This window comes from Lycorma delicatula, chromosome 6 (genome assembly GCF_047948215.1).
Source record: "Lycorma delicatula isolate Av1 chromosome 6, ASM4794821v1, whole genome shotgun sequence".
Taxonomy (NCBI): Eukaryota; Metazoa; Arthropoda; class Insecta; order Hemiptera; family Fulgoridae; genus Lycorma; species Lycorma delicatula.
The window spans coordinates 5,598,012-5,618,130 of NC_134460.1; the positions used below are offsets into that span (position 1 = coordinate 5,598,012).

The 20,119-nt window shown below is 32.3% G+C and overlaps 1 protein-coding gene across 1 annotated transcript in view; it reads left to right on the plus strand.

Annotated features, from left to right (window-relative positions):
- Positions 1 to 20,119, plus strand: part of ds (dachsous cadherin-related 1) — a 222,397-nt gene that overhangs the window by 88,561 nt on the left and 113,717 nt on the right. Inside the window, exon 5 of the mRNA XM_075369073.1 lies at positions 810 to 1,217. Within this exon, the coding sequence (XP_075225188.1) occupies positions 810 to 1,217 (408 nt within the window). The remainder of the gene's footprint in view (positions 1 to 809; positions 1,218 to 20,119) is intronic.

Here is a 20,119-nt window from a genome sequence, read left to right on the forward strand (position 1 = left end):
AATATGCTTTGCTTAATTTCCAAAAGATACTTCAAACTTTATAATGTACTTTATTTTCCGTCTTCTTACAACGATCCCGTATAGTCTTTGAGCTTAATTATTTTCGATTTTATATTTCGGAAAACGTTCGGTTTTTAAACTTTGGAAATTACAGAGACGGTTCGGCTTTGATGTTCCTTTCCCGTCTAGAAAGAGCTATTGCAGAGCTATAGCTCTAGAAGGCAAAGTACTGTAATCGGTCCGACCTGGGAATATATGGTTTTCACCGGATCTTAACGCTTTGACAACTAAGAAACCCAAAAAATCGGATGGAAATTTTACGGATTTTAATGTTCGTATGTACGCGTGTGTGTTCGGTATCGACCTCAAAATCACCTTATATATCCGGAACTAGGGGACCCGCGTGAATTAAACACGGCATGCGCACGCGCTTTAGATAGAATCATTGAATTAAATGAACAAAAAAATATTATATTTAAATAAAATAATGAATATTTTAAATTAAGTTGTGCGTGTATGTGTGTGAGCCTTGCATCAGAAACCCACAGTTGTACGAGTTTTCCGGAAAGCGGCTTCAGCCGCGTGACGGGAAAGTCATACAACTGTGTTTTTCCAGCTTTTTTTTAAAATTATTTAGGTTTCTTTGCATTAAGATAATTAATGTTAGTTATCAATTGTATCTATCTTCTTATACGTATTTTAAATTGGTTCTTTTAAGATTTATTTATGTATATAAATTTACGTTTAGGATATTGATTATTAATTTTAATATATATATTGTGATTGATTATTTATTTTCTGTTTTTTAGGTTAATATTGTAATCGAAGACGTAAATGATAACGCTCCAGAATTTGATTCGGCTACAGTAAGATTATCAGTAGCAGAAAATGCCGGTCTTGGTGTTCCTTTGTACGCAGCTCAGGCCCAAGATAAAGATACCGGTCGAAACGGTCAAATTAGATACCGACTCGCTTCTCCCCATCGTCTGTTCGCTGTCGATTCAAGATCCGGCCATCTTACACTCGCACGACATTTGGATTACGAAGCGGCACAAAGACACACTCTTTTAATTATTGCAACCGATTCCGGAGAACCTCCTTTATCTGCGAATCTAACCGTTCTTTTGGAAGTACAAGATGTTAACGACAACCCGCCTGTTTTTGAAAGAGCGGAATATACAGTTACCATCATCGAATCTCTACCTGTTAATTCTCAGGTAAATATACTTTTTCATTATTTTTCTCTTATTTATTATTCTACGCTTACATTCGATTATATTATTTTTAAATCTTCTTGTTTTATTTATAACAGTCGTCTCCAGTATGCGTGAAAAATGTGGTAAAAAACCGGAAATATGGTGTGTCCTTTGATGAAATTTTCATATTTGATCGGCAACGAAGCGGAAAAAAAATCCCAAAAAATTCAATAAATATTACAAAATAATTTATATGAACAATTTATTTAACAGTTACAAATTAAATAATATATATTCACTCGTCATTTCGTTGATCTTTATAACGGAGCTTTTAGGAGGGAAAAAGTCCAGGTGTGAGTGTAGAAAATGGATTTTAAGGGACATGTTGCATCCGAGTTGACGGTATTTTTGCAGAAGTACTGTCACCAATGACTGTAGCTTTCATCTCTTTTGTCGCTTAAAAATCGATGAATGACTCGCTTTAAGGCTTCCCAAGCTTCCTCTTCTTTTCCCTCCAAAATTTGTTCAAACGCAGGATATCCTTTACAAGTTTCCCGAATTTGTGACCCGACAAAAATACCTTCCTTAACTTTTGCATCACTTAATGTAGGAAATTTGTCTCTAAAGTATTTAAAGGCCTGTCCTTCTTGGTTCATAATTTTGAAAAAAATTTTCATTAAACCCACCTGTATATGAAGGGGTGTAAGAACAACATCTTTTGGGTCCACGAAAGGCTCGGCAACGACATTTTTGTCGCTAGAGTTAAGATTTCACGCAGGTCAGTCTGCTTGAATATAATAAGATTTCCTATCCCTACTGCCCCATATACATAAAAAGCAGCAGTATTTAGTGTACCCCAGTTGCATCCCTAAGAGTATAGCGATGACTTTTAGATCGCCAACGATTTTCCGCTTGCGTTCAGCATATTTGATCGAGTTTAAGAGGATTGCCATGTTTGCATAAGTCTCCTTCATGTGAACTCCCAACCCTGTAGGGGATGACACCCGTCTTGTGACGCTTCCGGTTGCCAAACCACCCCCTCCGTGATAGGCTTGATAGGTTTTAACGGAAAACGTCTTTCGCCCTTTAACTTTTTACATCTCATAGTAATAAGCTCTCGTTGGGATGCCACTGATGTAAATACCTCGGTAGACGTTTGCATCAGTGTTTTATAAACTCAGCTTTTGCCTTGGCTGGAGGCCTCATCCGGACATTTTGAATGACCTACATCGTTGCCCTCTGAAATAATTAACCGAGTTTGCGGAAACATGAACCGCGCCTAGTTCATCACTTTATGGAGCCAGTTTGTGTGTAGATGTCCCAGAATATTCGACGCAATTGAATAAATAACATACCACCAAAAATTTTGTTCGCAACAACGAAATTTATTCCTAGTTCCCTTAGTGAACTCAACTTCAATTCATACCCGTGACTTGGTTTCATCATAAACTCCGGTCTGGTCTACCAGGGAGAGGCGGACAGACCTCTTACTCCCACTCAGTTCCATCGCGGAGTCCCGCGTGATATCTACTTTCACTTACCACCATCGTCGAGATTCCACCTTCATGTGAACTGCATGACCAACAGGAATAGAAGGAAGACGGTTGTCGTTGAGAAGTAATTCGGCTTTCAAACTAAGTTTGGAGAAGTCTATGAATAGCTTCCAATCAGTTGAATCGTGATTCAAATTCAAATATCTCATCAAGCCACCAACGTCACAGCAAACAACAAGAATGATTTCTTCTCAAAAAAATAAAGCAGATCCCTGTGACGATGTCTGTACTGTGAGACACTGACATCACGTTGGAGAAGATTCCATTGCTGTAGCCTTGACCCCACAATTTCTGCCTTCTCCTTCGACAAATCAAGGTCGCAAATGAGATCACTCAATTCCGCTTGACTAAGTCTGTGCGGTTTATCATCATTTTCATTAAAATTCAGAGTCATGCGATTTGGAAGGCTTGTTGGGTTCTTCTTCTTCCGCACTGTCTTCATTTTCTACTTCAAGCTCATAATTTTGGAGTGGGGTAGGAACCGGTAAACTATCTGAATGCGGAATAGATCGAATTTCAAATGGAAGATTAGGGTATTGAATCGTTCCTCTTTTCTTCATTGACAACGCTGCCTTTATAGGAGGAGTCAAGCAGAAACAGCAGTTATCTGTATGATTTGTAGGCTCCAACCAAACAACAGGCACAGCAAAAGCCATAGATCGCTTTTTTTATTTTTCAGCCATTCCTCGTAGTATAACCGAACAAGAGTTGCAACATATATGTGGAGCCCATGACTTATCCTGGTCCCCTACCTTCATACTAAAATAATGCTGATAGCCAGTCTTTACGAGAGGTGTCAGATTGCGTTTCTGTGACGAAAATGTTATTCCATCCCAATTTAACAAAAATTATTCACTGAATTTACACGTTTTCGTGACATTTTGATTTAACAAATTTTTTACTTCAAAAGCGCCCGAAAACCAGAAATTGTACACTAATTACAACACAAAAAATATGGAATTCACAGTCACAGCAACAACAATAATATTTGTAATCTACAAACAGCTAGAGAACGCTGTGTTTTGTCATTTGACAGATGTGACAACTCCAAAAACAAAATTACCCCCAAAGTAAACATGTAGATCGGGCAAAAAGTGACATGTCATTGTATTTCCAAAGCAAGAGCTAATCGGTCATTTTTATGGGGATTTTTGAGTTCAGCAGATGGAAATACATAGAATAAGCTATATTTGAGCCCGAAACATTTTCACGGTCGGGCAGTGTAATTATCGTGAAATTAGAAACATGTTTTACTATGTTTTTATTTCTCAAATTCTTTTTACTTTTTGGTTTTTTACGTTAAAAATTTGTAAATGATCATTTTTATTTTAAAGAAATTAATTACGTTTTTAATTAATTAAATACAGAACAATTAGTTTAACTAGTCATGCATCAAAAATCTTAACTAGAATTTTATACAGAAGAATTGAGAGGAGAGTGGAAGAAGTGTTAGGAGAAGACCAATTTGGTTTCAGGAAAAGTATAGGGACAAGGGAAGCAATTTTAGGTCTCAGATTAATAGTAGAAGGAAGATTAAAGAAAAACAAACCAACATACTTGGCGTTTATAGACCTAGAAAAGGCTTTCGATAACGTAGACTGGAATAAAATGTTCAGCATTTTAAAAAAATTAGGGTTCAAATACAGAGATAGAAGAACAATTGCTAACATGTACAGGAACCAAACAGCAGCAATAACAATTGAAGAACATAAGAAAGAAGCCCTAATAAGAAAGGGAGTCCGACAAGGATGTTCCCTATCGCCGTTACTTTTTAATCTTTACATGGAACTAGCAGTTAATGATGTTAAAGAACAATTTAGATTCGGAGTAACAGTACAAGGTGAAAAGATAAAGATTCTACGATTTGCTGACGATATAGTCATTCTAGCCGAGAGTAAAAAGGATTTAGAAGAAACAATGAACGGCATAGATGAAGTCCTACGCAAAAACTATCGCGTGAAAATAAACAAGAACAAAACAAAAGTAATGAAATGTAGTAGAAATAACAAAGATGGACCACTGAATGTGAAAATAGGAGGAGAAAAGATTATGGAGGTAGAAGAATTTTGTTATTTGGGAAGATGGACGAAGCAGGAGCGATATAAAATGCCGAATAGCACAAGCTAAACGAGCCTTCAGTAAGAAATATAATTTGTTTACATCAAAAATTAATTTAAATGTCAGGAAAAGATTTTTGAAAGTGTATGTTTGGAGTGTCGCTTTATATGGAAGTGAAACTTGGACGATCGGAGTATCTGAGAAGAAAAGATTAGAAGCTTTTGAAATGCGGTGCTATAGGAGAATGTTAAAAATCAGATGGGTGGATAAAGCGACAAATGAAGAGGTATTGCGGCAAATAGATGAAGAAAGAAGCATTTGGAAAAATATAGTTAAAAGAAGAGACAGACTTATAGGCCACATACTAAGGCATCCTGGAATAGTCGCTTTAATATTGGAAGGACAGGTAGAAGGGAAAAATTGTGTAGGCAGGCCACGTTTGGAGTATGTAAAACAAATTGTTGGGGATGTAGGATGTAGAGGGTATACTGAAATGAAACGACTAGCACTAGATAGGGAATCTTGGAGAGCTGCATCAAACCATTCAAATTACTGAAGACAAAAAAAAAAATTACATTTTTAATTAAGTTATTCCGTCTCTGAAAAATTGTTGTAGTTATACTTCGAATGGAAAAAAAAACAAAAACAAAATTTATCTATGTTCTATGAAATTACTATAACCTTGCATTTTTATTAATAACGTTATAGAATAAGTAAGTACTACATTCGTGTAACATGTTAATGGTATTTTTAATCTAAATTAAAATTAAATTAGACTTTTTTTCAGAAGATGAGCTCACATTTAAATATTAAATTAAGTTATAATATTACACCACCAATGATGGTTAAACTCGTTAGAATCCCTCTCCCCCGCCCTTTTTTTAAAAGTCATTACTACAATAGTTTTATAAAAACGTTTTCGATTCGTAGTGTTATAGTGATGTCGTGAGGAGAATATATTCCATAATTATACACCGTAATTGCTTCTGCTCTAGTCCGCTCGCTTTGTTGTACGCTATTTGCAAAGATGAAGTCGGGACTAATTCGTTGCCGGCTAATTGTTTTGACCCCAATATTCGGACACTACTTGTCTTTTAGAAGCTAAAGTATTAATACATACCGTAATCGTGCGTTAGCCGAGTTAACCCCCGATCTGACCCGTGATGAACGGGTAGACGATCGATGAAGGGCATATTTCTATTCTACCGTACCGAATTACAAGCTATAAATCACCGCACTCGCTCTTATCGTACACTAAAAATTATTTTTCCGTCTTACTTTTCTCAGCGTTTATTTTGTTTTATAAGTGTTTGCTTGTTTAGTAATGTTAAAATCCATTTTCTATTTCTTCGACTTTTTTTTTTTTTTTGTCTTCAGTCATTTGACTGGTTTGATGCAGCTCTCCAAGATTCCCTATCTAGTGGTAGTCGTTTCATTTCAATGTACCCACTACATCCTACATCCCTAACAATTTGTTTTACATATTCCAAACGTGGCACGCCTACACAATTTTATCCTTCTACCTGTCCTACCAATATTAAAGCGACTATTCCAGGATGCCTTAGTATGTGGCCTATATGGTCTCTTCTTTTAACTATATTTTTCCAAATGCTTCTTTCTTCATCTATTTGCCGCAATACCTCCTCATTTGTCACTTTATCCACCCGTCTGATTTTTAACATTCTCCTATAGCACCACATTTCAAAAGCTTCTAACCTTTTCTTCTTAGATACTCCGATCGTCCAAGTTTCACTTCCATATAAAGCGACACTCCAAACATACACTTTCAAAAATCTTTTCCTGACATTTAAATTAATTTTTGATGTAAACAACTTATATTTCTTACTGAAGGCTCGTTTAGCTTGTGCTATTCGGCATTTTATATCGCTCCTGCTTCGTCCATCTTTAGTAATTTTACTTCCCAAATAACAAAATTCTTCTACCTCCATAATCTTTTCTCCTCCTATTTTCACATTCAGCGGTCCATCTTTGTTATTTCTACTACATTTCATTACTTTTGTTTTGTTCTTGTTTATTTTCACGCGATAGTTTTTGCGTAGGACTTCATCTATGCCGTTCATTGTTTCTTCTAAATCCTTTTTACTCTCGGCTAGAATTACTATATCATCAGCAAATCGTAGCATCTTTATCTTTTCACCTTGTACTGTTACTCCGAATCTAAATTGTTCTTCGACTATTACACCGGTAATTATTTTGTCATTACATACCGCTACGGGCTTCAATACAATCGTATCGATTGTACCTTCATCGTTTTAAAACGGTTCGCTTAATACGACAAAAATTTAAAAAACTTTCCTTTTTGCTTTTTTTTTTATTTACTAATGTTTCTCATCTCATAATTTTCGTTTATTACACGTTTTATTCTGAAAAAGAGTTATTCAATTTTGAATGAAAAATTTGAAATAATTTCATTTAATGTTTGTTTCATTATGCATTTTTCTTTAAAAAAATTTCCGAGGAAAATGTTTGTTCATTATTTTAATTTTCATTTTTCAGCTATACGTAAAGGAAAGATGGTCAACGGTAAAAAAAAAAAAAAAAAAAATCACTTACCGGGATTTTATCAAATCTCGATATTTCACACCCTAAGGGATAAACTAACACCAAAAAAACACATTTTTTTAAATGAGTATTTGTATGTACCTTTGCATTGTTTTTTGTTAAATATCTTCAGACTGGATGAGCCGATTTCGTTCAGACTTTCACAATAGATCTATGCACGATATATGTCAATGGATATTTATCTGTGAGATAGACATGTATCTGTGATATACTCATTTGTTAGTAGATTATAAACACGATTTATCAAGTTAAAATTTTAAGCAAATTTTCCAAACGTATGGAAGAAATGTACGATATTTTCATTTTTTTCAGACTGTTTAGAAAATACTTTCTTTGTACAGATATGTAATTTATTTCTTTAAATAATAGTACTACGAAAACATCTGTAAGGGAAAATCTCGAAATCTTTTATCAAACCGGTTTTTGAAATACAGCTTTTGTTTATCAGCTACGGGAAAGTATAACTACGGCCATCTTTTTTTTTCTATTATTATTAGGAGCACTTTGTCATAGTTCGTAATATAAAAGTACTTATAGCGGTTTACCGGTCGGCTTGTTTACGAAAATTGTTAGGATTAGCCGATGAAATACTATATATCCTATCTTATCTTAAAGTATTTACGTTTAAATTTGTTCATCGGATGATTATATAGAGTGTTCGATTTAAAAGAAGTCCTATCGCTTATTTTATTCTACAAATAATATCTTATTTTAATCTTATTACAAATAACGTCTTATTGTCAAACACTTATATAATAATTTACAGAAGACGTAGAAAATGACGTCCATCCACTTCTACGCTGTTTCTGATCGTCTTCCTTGCCACTTTTGTTAGCTTTATCCCGTCTGTTTCCTGGACGGCATCGGTAATGTTTGTCTTCGATTCCTCCAGGGAGTGTGGATCGCTCCTTTAAAGGATTTCTTTTAAGAACCTTACAGAAAGAAGTCTGAATTAGTCAGATCAAGGGATCTCGGTGGCCACAACCGTTTACAAATTATTATTCTACCGAAAAAAATCCCGCAAAATCTTCATAGTAGAGCGATGTGTATGGCGAGTGGCTCTTCCTGTTGCGACTGGTAGTTCAAGATCATCTTCTTGCCGTAAAACTGTGAACTGTAGGGTAATTTCTCGGTAGATGGTAGCATCCACAATTTAAAAAAAAAAAGTCCTATTATATGTCGCCTTGAAACCGCATCACCGTATTGTGAGTGTAGGGGAAATTCAAAGAAAATGTGCAGGTTTTTAGCACCCCACGTTTGATAGTTCTGACCGTTAACAACCCCGAGGTGAAACCACGCTTCATCTGTGAAGAACACTTTATTTAAAATCCCAGTGTCGCCTGTAATGAAGTTCTTGAACTGTTAACTACCGTCAACTGTTCAGTAACGTTGAGCATAATGTTCAGTAGTAAAGCGTAATGTTGATTACGCTTTTAGCATAATCGGCATTAGTTAGTTCGTGGAAAACCTGCATTCGATACGGATAACGTTTCAGCATTTTTCTCGCCGCAGTGTGAGCTGAACCTAGTGAAATGTTCTTTTCCCGTCTTAGTCTCCGCAAAAATTTACGAGGAGATGTTGTAACTGCCGCTTTAATATCCCCTACGGCCTGCGTCGTAAAAACTGATCTTTATCGGCACGTTTCTGGTCTAATACCGAACCTCTTTTACGAATTCTTTTAAGTTCTGAATAACACTTTTCACTAGCGCTTCCTTTTCAAATTTTTTCTGAACTTTCGCCGACCCGCAGCATGAGATTCACCTCTAAATAAGTTTCCATCGCGTTCTTCAACGATTAACAAACAACAACTAGCTATTACACAACTTTATTCAAAAGCTAATGTTAGACACAGATTGACGATACTCAAATGTGCAGGCGATAAACAGTCCCCTCCACTCCATCACCGATGTCTTCCACATTATTTTACCCGTATCACTCTAATATGTATTTTAACAAAATATGCATCTGCTATAAACTACGGAATAATGGGGGGGGGGGAGAACGTGGTGCAGATTTAGAAGGGTAGTAAATTTTATGATTAGACATATAATCAGCGTTATGTTTTCAAATTTCTGATATTTTAGTAGGAAAAAATTACATGTAAAGATTTATTTGGCAATAATTTGTTAGAAAACCTTTTTAAAAAACCGTAAAATCCTAACCGATCGAATTTTTTCCAGTAAGAAAAAAAGTCTTACCGTTAAAATGTAAGCAGAAAGAACCTAAAGAATATGTAATTCTCATACCTAGGATCTTCCATAAGTAGAACTCTGTCTACTATTAGAAACGTTTGACGATTAAATACACTGTAACAAATTGGATTCAAAATGCTAAGTTTTTCTCTCTTTTTTATTTTAGAGGCAGGCAAACTCCTAAACCTTTTACTACGGCGTGGAAATACCAAAGATTTTTTTTATTGTGAATTTTTTTTAAAGAAATGAGACATTAACGAACAAAAATTAATTCAATCGACAGTGATTACGTAATTATTTTTAATCATTGGCACCAATTTTTTTTTTTTTTTTTTTTTTTAATTTTTAAGAACTACTGTGAATTAATTTCTTAAAATTCATTCAACAGTTTGGAATTTATCAGCGGTTAATTAAATTAACTAACAAAGGGAAAAATTGCATCGAAATGAATTTGGAATGGAGTTTTTGTTTGGATCATCTACGGATCGGATTAATAAACAAGTTTATTTTGTATTTGGGTTTGATTTTCTGTCAGTACGTTTCAATCCTTGAACGAATTAGTTTCTCTCTTTTTGAGAATATTATTTCTCATTTTTTTCCGTTGTTTTTCTTGAAAACGTTTGTTTTATGCTATTTTGAAGGTATTTCAGTCCAAAATTTCTTCTTTATTAATTAACTTCTTTATCTCTTTTTCAATTTCTTGAAATATATTATTTATAGTATTTAATTTAATTTACAAAAATAAATTTTTTCGTTAATCTTTTTTCCTCCATTCTTTTTAAGTGACTTTAAAAGCCTAATATTTTTCTTATGAAAAGATATTTCGATTATTTTTACGTTTAGGTCCTGAAATATTTTTTAAAGATTTCTTTATTTTTAATTATTTTATTAGTAATGAAACAGTTTATATTATTTATTATTTTTTTTATAAAAAAAGGAGAAAATTCAAAATTTATAATCCTAGAGATCCAGCTCTGTGAAGCCCTGGATATCTGATATACGAAGTACCTACTCCTTTCATTACATTAAAGGGTTATCGGTTGGTATTTCTAATTATATTCCTATACAGAAAACAGATTCACAACCGCTTATAGAATGTACTTCAGAGGTATTTTAGATTTAGATTTTTATTTTACATCTTTTAATAGTTATCTTTATTAAATTAAATTTTATCTATCGAAAAAAGTATTTTCAGCCGTCCTGCGTAGCCGAGTAGATAGCGTCTCGACATTTCGAGCGTAGGTCCCGGGTTCGTATCCCGGTCAGGCACGGCATCTTTTCATACGCTACAGATTTCCACCGGGCTAATGACCGATAGCTGTCGATGCCCGCTATTTCATAACAAATAAAATTATAATCGTTTTCTATCAGAATAATTTTCGGAATGAAAATGTATTTTTTTTAAAGTTATCTCGACGATCTATTAATTAATTTAAATCTAGTTAAAACTCTATCTTCATTAATAAAATTAAGCTTTGAAAAATTAACTTATTTTGATCCGTGGGATACGTCAGTCTTCCTGCATTTCGCCAGTTCTATTAAATTTACTGCTAAATGATTTTCCTAGGATTCAATTTTTTTTTCGTATTTATTTGTAAAGTAATTTTTTTATAGAAATATCGATTTATAATTTAAATGCTGCTTTGCATAAAACGTCGATGGAAAGAGCTAAATCGTTTATATTTTTGAATTTTATTTAGCGCTACAAAATCGGATGCAGTACTCTACCTCGGTTTTAGAGATAATTTATATATTAAAATTTAATGCGTTCAATATCATCGTAGAAGCCTAGTTTAAATATAAACTTTATTGGAATGGAATGGAATGCAAAGTTGGCAGGAGTCTATTACTCCCTACTTTATCGCAGAACCTGGACAGAGTCCCTTGCTGCTGGATCATTCTAATCGGGGTTGTTTTTAAAAGGGTTATTTTTTAATCTCGGATCTAATTTTTCAAGTTTTGTCTATTATTATTTTAGTGAATTTAAGACGGATTTAATTGCATTCCAATCCGTTGTTAAACCAGCGTTATCGAACCCATTTCATGGGCCGACCGCGGAAGGCTAGGCTTATAAAGCCTGTCCTCCCGACGTAATTCCCCTTCAGACCGTCCACTGAAGTCCTTTCGGTGCTAACTCTTTAATAGGCTAGCAGGAATACGCCACAACGGGGCACTAGCTATAAGGAGGGAGCAATGCGTCCCCTTTTCCGGAGGAGTCGCAATTGCTGGGATATTTTGTCTTACTGTAAGTTTTTTTTTTTTAAATTTAGACCGCGTTTTTGTTTTATGCGCGACTTACCGTGTTTGACGTCTTCAAACTATATAACTCGCGAAAACTTTTCACTCGCGACCCCGGAAACGCGTCTGACGCACAAACTTTATTGTTACAATTTATATGAACTCGAATTTTTCATACATTCGCTTGGGCTTATGTCCAATGAAACCTTATCCGATTAAGTCTTATTTTTCAAGTGTATATTTTATTTACCGTTGTCTTCGTACATCTTTGAAAATATATTAGGAAGCTTATTGAAAGGGACGTAAACATAACACGTTTCTCTTTGCTTTATCGGTTCTTAAAAGCCATTTTTTTCTGTCGGTCCTGAATAAGATTTATAAAACTGTTTTGTAAATACTAAATTTCTGTATTTCGGTCTTTATCTGCTAAAAAATATTGCAATTACAACTGCAAAAGCCGCTATTTTTTTTTTTAATGAGTTAATAAAAAAAATAATAATAATGTTAAAAGACGGTTTACTTCAAAATTATAACAAGAAAATGCAGAGAATTAAAATTTCACAGACAGTGAAAAGTCGGGTGATATCAAGGATTAAAAAATAAACTTGAAATAGCTTTGGTTGTACAGTAAAAAAGAAACGGGCAAAATCGTTGGATTTTTAATATTTTTTTCTCTCCAGATTCCTTTAATCATATTTGGAGGGCGGATATTTATTTAGCATTTACTTTGTTTAACAACGATAACAGTATATTTTTATTGTAAATATTTGATAAATAGGCTAGTTTAGGAATAAATTATAAGAAAGTTGAAAACGTTTTATTATCTTTTCGTTTTTTATTTAAAATAAAATAATAATTACGCTTAATTTAATTGATGATTCGTAAAATTAATTTAATTTAATAACGTTTAGTGATTAATTTATATTCTAAGAAATATTTTTACGGTGTACGTGTATCATTGTAATTCACGGACCGTATAATGGTTATCCTTTTGTTAGAATGTCGCTTTAAATCCTAACTATATATATTTTTTCTTTTTAATATTAGTTAAGTAAGCCGATTTAAAAGCAGAAGATTAATTATTCTTCTTATTATACGCTATAATAATTCATTTTTAAAGGGAAAATTGTTTGATGCGACTAACGTTCAGAACATTGTTTAGAATTAGGTTTAATATAAAGGCGAATGAACATAATACTGTACTTGAAAGATCCGTCCGTAATGTTTAATGATTTAAAATTTTTCTTCATCTACTTCATAAGTAAGTTTTTTAATCGTAATTTCCATTAAGTTTTACATTAAATGAGATATTTATTCGAAATTTTAGTTATTTTCTTTTAATTTGAAAAAATTGTATAAATTAGCTGTAACTTACTATTTTAAATCCGGTAACTCCGCTGACATCCTCCATTTTTTTTTTGTCTTCAGTCATTTGACTGGTTTGATGCAGCTCTCCAAGATTCCCTATCTAGTGCTAGTCGTTTCATTTCAGTATACCCTCTACATCCTACATCCCTAACAATTTGTTTTACATATTCCAAACGTGGCCTGCCTACACAATTTTTCCCTTCTACCTGTCCTTCCAAAATTAAAGCGACTATTCCAGGATGCCTTAGTATGTGGCCTATAAGTCTGTCTCTTCTTTAAACTATATTTTTCCAAATGCTTCTTTCTTCATCTATTTGCCGCAATACCTCCTCATTTGTCACTTTATCCACCCATCTGATTTTTAACATTCTCCTATAGCACCACATTTCAAAAGCTTCTAACCTTTTCTTCTCAGATACTCCGATTATCCAAGTTTCACTTCTATATTAAGCGACACTCCAAACATACACTTTCAAAAATCTTTTCCTGACATTTAAATTAATTTTTGATGTAAACAACTTATATTTCTTACTGAAGGCTCGTTTAGCTTGTGCTATTCGGCATTTTATATCGCTCCTGCTTCGTCCATCTTTAGTAATTTTACTTCCCAAATAACAAAATTCTTCTACCTCCATAATCTTTTCTCCTCCTATTTTCACATTCAGTGGTCCATCTTTGTTATTTCTACTACATTTCATTACTTTTGTTTTGACATCCTCCATATGTAAACACATCGTTTCTACACTTATCTCACAAACTAGGCCGTGAACTCATCATTTTTTATTATATAAAAATTTTTTTATTTTACGCTTATATAAAGCGCTCAGCGGTTCAGGTAGTTTGTTATTTTATCATTAAAATAATGAAAAACGTTGATCTGGAAATGCTTTTTTCAAGTTACGCCAGCAAAACATTTCGCCTATATTTCTGCTCTAAAAATCAAATAACGCTACGCTAAAACTACGGACATTATTTAGAAAGATTAATATATTACATGAAATATTGAAAAAAGATAGTTCTCAGAAAGTAGTTTCGAAGAAAATTGTTGTAAAATTAAAAATAAAAGGAATCGCAAAGAACTTCTTTTTTTAATATTTGGCGTAAATTTATATTACTGAGTTGCCATTAATCAAAGTAATGTTCAAATTAAAATTTATTGAAAATTTAATTCCGAACAAATTATATCTAATGAAACATTTAAAAAAATTAACGATCGATACCGCGTAAGGAATTTAAATCGGGATTAATTTTTAAAAGTATACTTGTATTCGCGGATTTATATTCTTAAACTACTCGTTATATTAGAAAAGCGATTTAGAAACATTCTGGTAATGAAGTTGACCGATAATTTTTACTATGTTATTATTTGTCATTAAGATGAGCCGTTGAAAAACAATCCTAATGATTTTGGACGCATTAAACATATTTTATTAATCTAAAACAAAACAGAACACGGTTTTCATTTTAAATCTCATTGTTTTTTAGATTACATAACCGATTTTCGTGAATTTAACTCTTCGAAGATTTCATAGATCTAGGAAAGTATGCGCGTCCAGTGCAGAAAACTACACTAAATTTATATTTAACTGTTAAAAAAAGGTTTCTTCGATGCGTTTACAAAACCTATGAATCGATTACGTTATAATTTGTCACACAATATAACTACTTTTAATTAAAATCTTTTAATAATCATAATAATAAAGAAAGCAGTTTCAGGTCAGTAAATCGAATTTAGCGATCGTTCATTTACGTAAATAGACGTGTGATTTTCTTTTAAGAATTAAACACCCGTTACATTTATCGTCTACTTTTGTTTAAAATTTCATAGAGACTCAAGATTTGAAATTTTATAGTCTTAAATAACTGGAAAAATTTCTAAAATACATTACCGAATTAAAAAGATAATAATTTACAAAACTGTTTAGAAACTGTGAATAAAATTTTTAGGATGCAAATCAAGTAAATAAAAATTGTGATCGACCTAAATATCAAATTATTTTAAACCGGTAAAATTAAAAAAAAAAATAACCTATAAATTTAGAATAAAACGTATTTTCTGCGGTTTCCTTTTTTATTTACATTTCAAAATTAAATGTTTCTCATTATCGTAAGTCACAGCGGTCTCTTAATACATAATTTTAAAAACTTGCGAAATAAATCGTGTTTAAAAATCGTAGGATTGTCTAATTTAGGGTTAAATTTAGAAATTTTAACTCGTTTGGAATTTCTAATAATTTTCAAAAATATTCAAATTAAAATTTTTTCATCTGTTTAAGTTTTCCAAAGATTTTTCAAATTCACCACTCCCAAAAATACCGCATTGTTTTCTTCAGTATATAATTTTATTGCGAGAGGAAATACAACTCCTGCAAGGATGTTTTATAAATTGCGGAAAGTTTTAAATAATATTTTTAATTTTCAAGAGAAAGATATTTTAGACGATTTGAATTGATATTTAAGATTTGGAACCGCAAGAAAAATAAGTGATTTCCTAGATAAGTAATTAAAATTTTACCTTTAACGATAAGTATCTCTGATTTTTATTTAACGCTTTGCCATACGTCAGTAAGGTTTGGAATTCGAATCCCGGTCTGCCCGTAATTTTTCGTAGGCTATAAATTTCATCATAGGTTTGTCCCTTTTCTTTACTAGATTCAACTGCAAAATTTTGAAAATTATCGATTCTGTAAATAGCTACGGTAAATTGGTTCTCCTACTTTAATATTTCTTTACTTAAAGCTTCTCCCTTTACTTTTACTTTTTTAGTTTTCTTCACCTTTTTATAATTACCTTTGTTTTACTGTTATTCACTATAATAATAATATTTTATAATATAATAAATTATATAATAATCTTTATTTTATAATTATACATCTATTTTATATTAAAGTTAAAAAATGAAGAAATTTTATGTGTCGCCCTGATTCGTGATTTTCTAATTATTACTACGTACGATTATTATTACGATTCGGAGTAACAGTACAAGGTGAAAAGATAAAGATGCTACGATTTGCTGATGATATAGTAATTCTAGCCGAGAGGAAAAAGGATTTAGAAGAAACAATGAACGGCATAGATGAAGTCCTACGCAAAAACTATCGCGTGAAAATAAACAAGAACAAAACAAAAGTAATGAAATGTAGTAGAAATAACAAAGATGGATCACTGAATGTGAAAATAGGAGGAGAAAAGATTATGGAGGTAGAAGAATTTTGTTATTTGGGAAGTAGAATTACCAAAGATGGATAAAGCAGGAGCAATGTAAAATGCCAAATAGCACAGACAAAATGAGCTTTTAATCAAAAATGTAATTTGTTTACATCAAAAATTAATTTAAATGTCAGGAAAAGATCTTTGAAAGTGTATGTTTGGAGTGTCGTTTTACATGGAAGTGAAACTTGGACGATCGGAGTATCTGAGAAGAAAAGATTAGAAGCTTTTGAAATGCGGTACTATAGGAGAATGTTAAAAATCAGACGGGTGGATAAAGTGACAAATGAAGAGGTATTGCGGCAAATAGATGAAGAAAGTAGCATTTGGAAAAATATAGTTAAAAGAAGAGACAGACTTATAGGCCACATACTAAGGCATCCTGGAATAGTCGCTTTAATATTGGAAGGACAGGTAGAAGGGAAAAATTGTGTAGGCAGGCCACGTTTGGAATATGTAAAACAAATTGTTAGGGATGTAGGATGTAGAGGGTATACTGAAATGAAACGACTAGCACTAGATAGGGAATCTTGGAGAGCTGCATCAAACCAGTCAAATGACTGAAGACAAAAAAAAAAACTATTATTAATCTGTGTTTAAATTACAGTTACGGTGCTAAGAAGGTTATCCTCACTCTATATCCTTTCATTATATAAATAATTTTCGACTTTACTTAGGAAAAAAAATACGTTTATTTTATCTATCAAACTACGAGTAGAAAGAAAACTAAATAAATTTTTCATATTTATAAAGATGAACAAATAAACCCTTTCACAATACGATGGCTTTTATATATATTTGAAATTTACGATTGCGCTAAAGTACGAGTATATTTTTAATTATTTTTAAATATATATTATTATTTTATTTATAACATTTTATAATAATATTAGTAATAATTATAATATATTACGGTGAAATTTTTCCTAAAACAGAGGTTTTATTTTTCGTTAAGTTAAAATTTTAACTAAAAACCGTCACCGATAACTCGTATAATTTTGTTATTATTATTATTTATTGTTTTCCAAGAAGGGTAGCGTTACTTAACGCGAAATATATTCCCGACTGGACTCGACGCCTTCTTTTTAAGTAACTTAGTATTTACGCGTACGTTTCTTTTACTTGTAAATATTATAACTAAAAATGGAAAAGGTCTTAAATTATATTTTACGAAGTAACTTTATTTATTCTTTTTATTCCTACCTATTCGTACGAGCATCGGTTAGTATTTTAACTGATTTTTTACGGTGTTTTAAGTTTGAAAAAATAATAATAAAATTTCCAATTTTGTTGTAAGAATTACCGTTTAGGTAAGAATGTTGTGTTATGTTTGGCCGTGAATTTACTTATACAATAATCTAATGAATATTAAACGGTCGCAGTCAAAAGTATTTAAGTTAAAGGTACGTTTAGGTCTTTGTTATATAGTTCGCGCGTGCGCATGCACGATTATACGATCGTCTTCAGTTCAAAGGCTGTTTTAATCTGTCCGATAGTAGCTGTACAAAGCCTACATGGCAGCAAAGAGGTATATGGGCAGGGTAACATAGCGCTTTACTCTCAGAAGGGTGTATATTGCTTACTAACGATTAGAAATTTAATTAAGAAAAAAATTCATCGCTAAATGATATACTTAATAATCAGCTGTAAACACTAGTCGATCGGTTAGACGAGCTTGTAATTTGATCGCTACATTTTGCGTAATTTTTCATTCCTAAAAATAAAATAATCGTTTAAAAAGAACGACGCTAAAATTAATGAAAGATAATAATTTTTCTTTAATTTGGACTATTTTTATTACTTGTTACAAATTGTTATTACTTTTTTAATCTTTTGAGTTCTTTTGAGAAGAATTGAAAGTTCGTTCTAATAATACGGTTTGATTTTTTAAATTCAGTTTTATTATTTTTTTAGTGTATATCTTCAAATGTAGTTTTATTTTTTATTGAAATATAATGAATTAAAACTCGAAACGCATTAAATTAAATGCATTTTAATTATTTGTTTTCGTTTTCATATTTTATATTTTCTTAATTGTTGTATTCCAGCTACTTCGGTGGCGACTAGAATGTTCTTAGCGGGGGATCTTAAAACTAAATAAACCGTTACTTGTGAAACCACTCGAGACTGCAAATTAGTCGAGATATCCTGCTGGTTTTTACTGCACTTTACCGCATCGTAATATTACTTAATTGTTCGAATAAAAATATTCTTTTTTTACAAGATAGGGTCTATTTCCATTTCCCCGATCAGAATTTAAAAATTCAGTTTTACTATTAGCTAAAATATTTATCGTTTATTATTTAAGCTGTAAATAAAATAAAACTGTTTATTACTTTATTATTTATTAGAAAGTTTAATAATCACTGATCGTCAGTGTACAGTGTTATGAATGTTGCATACTTTATACGGTTTCCGTACGCTTTATAATTATTTAACATAAGTTCAAAATTTTAAATTAGAAATTAAAATTAATATTTAGTAAAAGAAATCTAATTCGTTCTAAATATTATTCAGATCTTATTTCAACGGTTAAATGTAGTTTTGTCTTTTATAATCAAATTATCTGGAACGAATCACAGGGTTCTTCAGTACTCATCCTTTCATAATCTCTCTAATGTTTTCTGTATTATAAGAAACTTTTGTCTTCAGCAGGCTGTACCTTAAAACACCCGAATTATAACAGTTTTTAATTCGTTAAGCAGGTGTCTCGTGAAGAAAAAAGTAACGTCAAGATATGTTTTACGAGTGAAAGTAAATTTAAAAAAAATCATATTAACGTAGACCGAAAATATTTCGTTTTAAAATTACACCTCGTGAAAAATTTCCCTCTGATTTCTGCTCCGAGGATAAATGAAGCCGTATTGGAAATTCTGGAACTTAAATTAATGAAAAAATTTCTGTTTCGTACGGTTTTTAACCTGAAAAGTCGAATAAAATTAGTCTCTGAACCGTAACAAATAATTTTTGAGAATTTATTGTAAAAAAAAAAAATGGTGCGGTTAAAAACAATTTTTTACTTCTGTGGTGCGGTATACTCGTTTAATTTCCAGTAAGAAAAATCGTAGAGAGTTTAATTCTGAGTACAAAAATTTACAGTCGGTTTCTACTGACGATACAATAAGTAAATAATATGTTAAAATATTACACAAGAGATAGCCATCAAAGCATTCAAAGCGAGGGACTTTACGTGTCTATTCAACCTAACCGTGTATCTAAAACCGAAACGGTCGATCTAATACCGACCGTACGGGATTTCACAGATATTCAAGTATTTCAGAATTCTTGACGAACCGAGGCGGTCGGGTCGCTTTCCTCAATATCTTGTTCTATCACCTCTGGATCGCTTTAATTATTATCGCTGTCGTTCCCTGGAGATTAATCACGCAAGTCCATGTCGATTTCAAGAAGATCGTATACAGGAGAATGTTGTTAGAGAGGTACAACCGTAGATCGATATATAAGCTTGAATTTCCGGTCGATCTGTTCCTTCTACTCCAGCGTACGACCTGTACAAAAAAATGTGATCTAGATGTAAGCCGAGGTATCTCCCATTAGTTGTATGAAGAACTTATCCAAGTAGATCGGAGGCAGTTTCCTCTTCTGATCGTAAACGTAACGCGGGTAGTTTTCGCCGGGTCGGCTTTAATCTTCCGTTAGCCGAATACGAAGATATTAAAAAACTTAACTTTTATTAAAATCAAAACAGATAAAATAATCG